The sequence below is a fragment of the Penaeus chinensis genome, chromosome 40, assembly GCF_019202785.1.
Source record: "Penaeus chinensis breed Huanghai No. 1 chromosome 40, ASM1920278v2, whole genome shotgun sequence".
Classification (NCBI taxonomy): Eukaryota; Metazoa; Arthropoda; class Malacostraca; order Decapoda; family Penaeidae; genus Penaeus; species Penaeus chinensis.
The window spans coordinates 10,419,546-10,422,045 of record NC_061858.1 but is presented as its reverse complement, the minus strand read 5'-3'; the positions used below and the strand labels follow the sequence as shown (position 1 = coordinate 10,422,045).

The 2,500-nt window shown below is 37.1% G+C and overlaps 1 protein-coding gene across 1 annotated transcript in view; it reads right to left on the bottom strand.

The window, feature by feature from the left end:
• LOC125047320 (muscle calcium channel subunit alpha-1-like) overlaps positions 1 to 2,500 on the bottom strand; it is a 235,092-nt gene that overhangs the window by 3,537 nt on the left and 229,055 nt on the right. Inside the window, exon 11 of the mRNA XM_047645574.1 lies at positions 2,052 to 2,209. Coding sequence (XP_047501530.1) covers positions 2,052 to 2,209 — 158 coding nt within the window. The remainder of the gene's footprint in view (positions 1 to 2,051; positions 2,210 to 2,500) is intronic.

Sequence of the window (2,500 nt, the reverse complement as noted above, 5' to 3'; positions counted from 1 at the left end):
TACAAGATCTTTACATTCAACTGTGATTAGACTATAATGAAGTCAGTAGATTGAGTCATGAAAGTGTTCTGCAAGACCATTATATGGAATGCAGACTGAATGATGATGTGGTTCAGTATATGGAATCATGATGCAGTTTAGGGCATTTCAAATACTCAAAAGACATTAATGTTATAAGAACAATGAGTAGAATAATTTGTTACATAGAAGGTAACATGCCTATAATAGGCACAGTTAATCTTCTTAAATATTACTTATCAAACTGCACCATGCCCTGAACTACAGATTGAGTGACGTGGTCAAAGGTTAATACTGTATTGTGAATACTAGGGATTATGAAAATTACTGTAAACTACGCAAATGACATATATAACAAACTACGAACTTGTCAGGTGAAGTACATTTAGTATCAGTCTGACATATTTAAACAGTTAACAATAGAGAGTTGCAGTATGATAGCTCCACTGATTGCAGTATACTGATATAATAGCGCAGCATGTTGACACAGCAGACTGAAGGGTATGAACACAGGAGAATGCCTGGTAGAGTCTATGCTATATATCAAGAGAATATGAGCTGGTTTCATGCATGCGCAATTTGCATAGAGTATGGCAGCCTCGCTAGGCTTCAAGCTCAAATCTGCCTTCATATTCATCATAAAGTAGCCATATTCAATCAAGTAACAGTATTACCACTGATACAACTACTGCACCACTGCTAAAATAGTATGCATTAATGGTAACTTAAGATGCATTACTAAACCAAAGAAATAAACTGCTTTAAGGGCATACTTTTTACCGTGTGTTAGTAATTTGCACTGCAGTTATATACATGAAAACCTAATCTTTGCTTTAGTATTCAAATGACAGATTGCAACAAGATGATCTATATTTAGGTGAAATGTCTAGCCATTAAGTTTGAAGCTAAGTTGTTGTGACATAAAAGTAGATTGATATCATATTAACACACAAGGTGTACATATGGTCATGTACACTTATTTTCAAACAGACAATGAACCTAGACACACACACACACACACACACACACACACACACACACACACACACACACACACACACACACACACACAAAGAATTACAAACACACATTAAATGCTGTTTAATTGCAGGCAACAAAGTCACAACAACTTTTTGTATATACAAATTGTTTGTCTCCTCTTCAAGTCAACACATTTTAGCTGCAAGGAAAATGAAAAGATGTTAAAAAGCACTTCCCTGCTGAAAGTAACAAGCAAAGACAGCTATCAAATAGTCGGACTGAATGGCCTATCTGTAGCATGTATGTATTGTATATGATCCTCAGGCTCTTTTACAAAAGCTATATACTACCTTAAGATTCACCAATTAGTCATCTTTTCGGACTTCTTGGGACAACTCTGGATACCTACGCCCTATATGTCCACCTATTGCAAACTCAGATCTGTAGATAATGTGTAGAACAACTTGCTGGCATCCTACCGTCACACTCCTTTTTGTCCTCCTTTTCCTCCAGGTCTAGGTCTTCAGCATGGGTGATCCACTCCAAGTAACCTCTTAAGTCCTCCTCAATCTGCTGCTTCTCCCGAAGCTTTCTGAAGTCTCCTCGGGCTTTGGCTTTTTCTCTTTCCTTTGTGAACTCTCTAGCGAGGACATGATTGTCTAGGTTAGTGCTAACTGCCAGCTACACTAACAACTCAAAGTTAACACACACTCATCCAGCTCCTACACTCTACAATGACAACAAAGACACTCAAGCAAGTGGAGGTTATGGATCAAGGAACAGTTTTTGATAACATGAATTATCATCTATCTGAATGGTTGCTTTTGGTGTTTGTATTGTCATTGTGTAGCCTAGAACACTCTACTAATTGAGACCTTTACTACGGTGAAGAGCGACATTAGTGCTGTGAAGGATATAAGAAGGAGAGTGATGTAGTACTCCAACTTCACCTTTCACCCAGGCTCTGAAACAGAACAGTAATATCTACACTACTTAGTATTAGTGAGAGCTATGTTAGCCGGGCTCCAAAGGTTGAATGATTCTCTCCCTACCATCGGCTTCCTTCTTCTCATCCCCTTCCATCTCTATGTCTTCTGCTGCTGTTATCCATTCTAGATAACCTCTCAGATCCTCCTCGATCTGCTGCTTTTTTCTTAGTTTCATGAAGTCTCCTCGTGCCTGTGCTTTTTCTCTTTCTTTGGAGAATTCTCTGTTAGGAAGCCAAATAGGCATTAATATGACAAAGGCGATGACATGGACATTCTAGCCCATGTTGATAAGATTTAATCCCATTGTTCTTTATAAATTGAATGTAAAGAGAAAAATGTCAGAACTTGGCAAATTTAAAATTAGTACAAACTTTACATGATTATTTTTACAAATCTATCAACCATATTTCATTCTTACAAGTCACTACAAACAACAAAAATGTACAATAAACTAACCACATGTCATGATTGTAAATATAACTATTTGAATTTACACTAAAGATCCAAGTTTA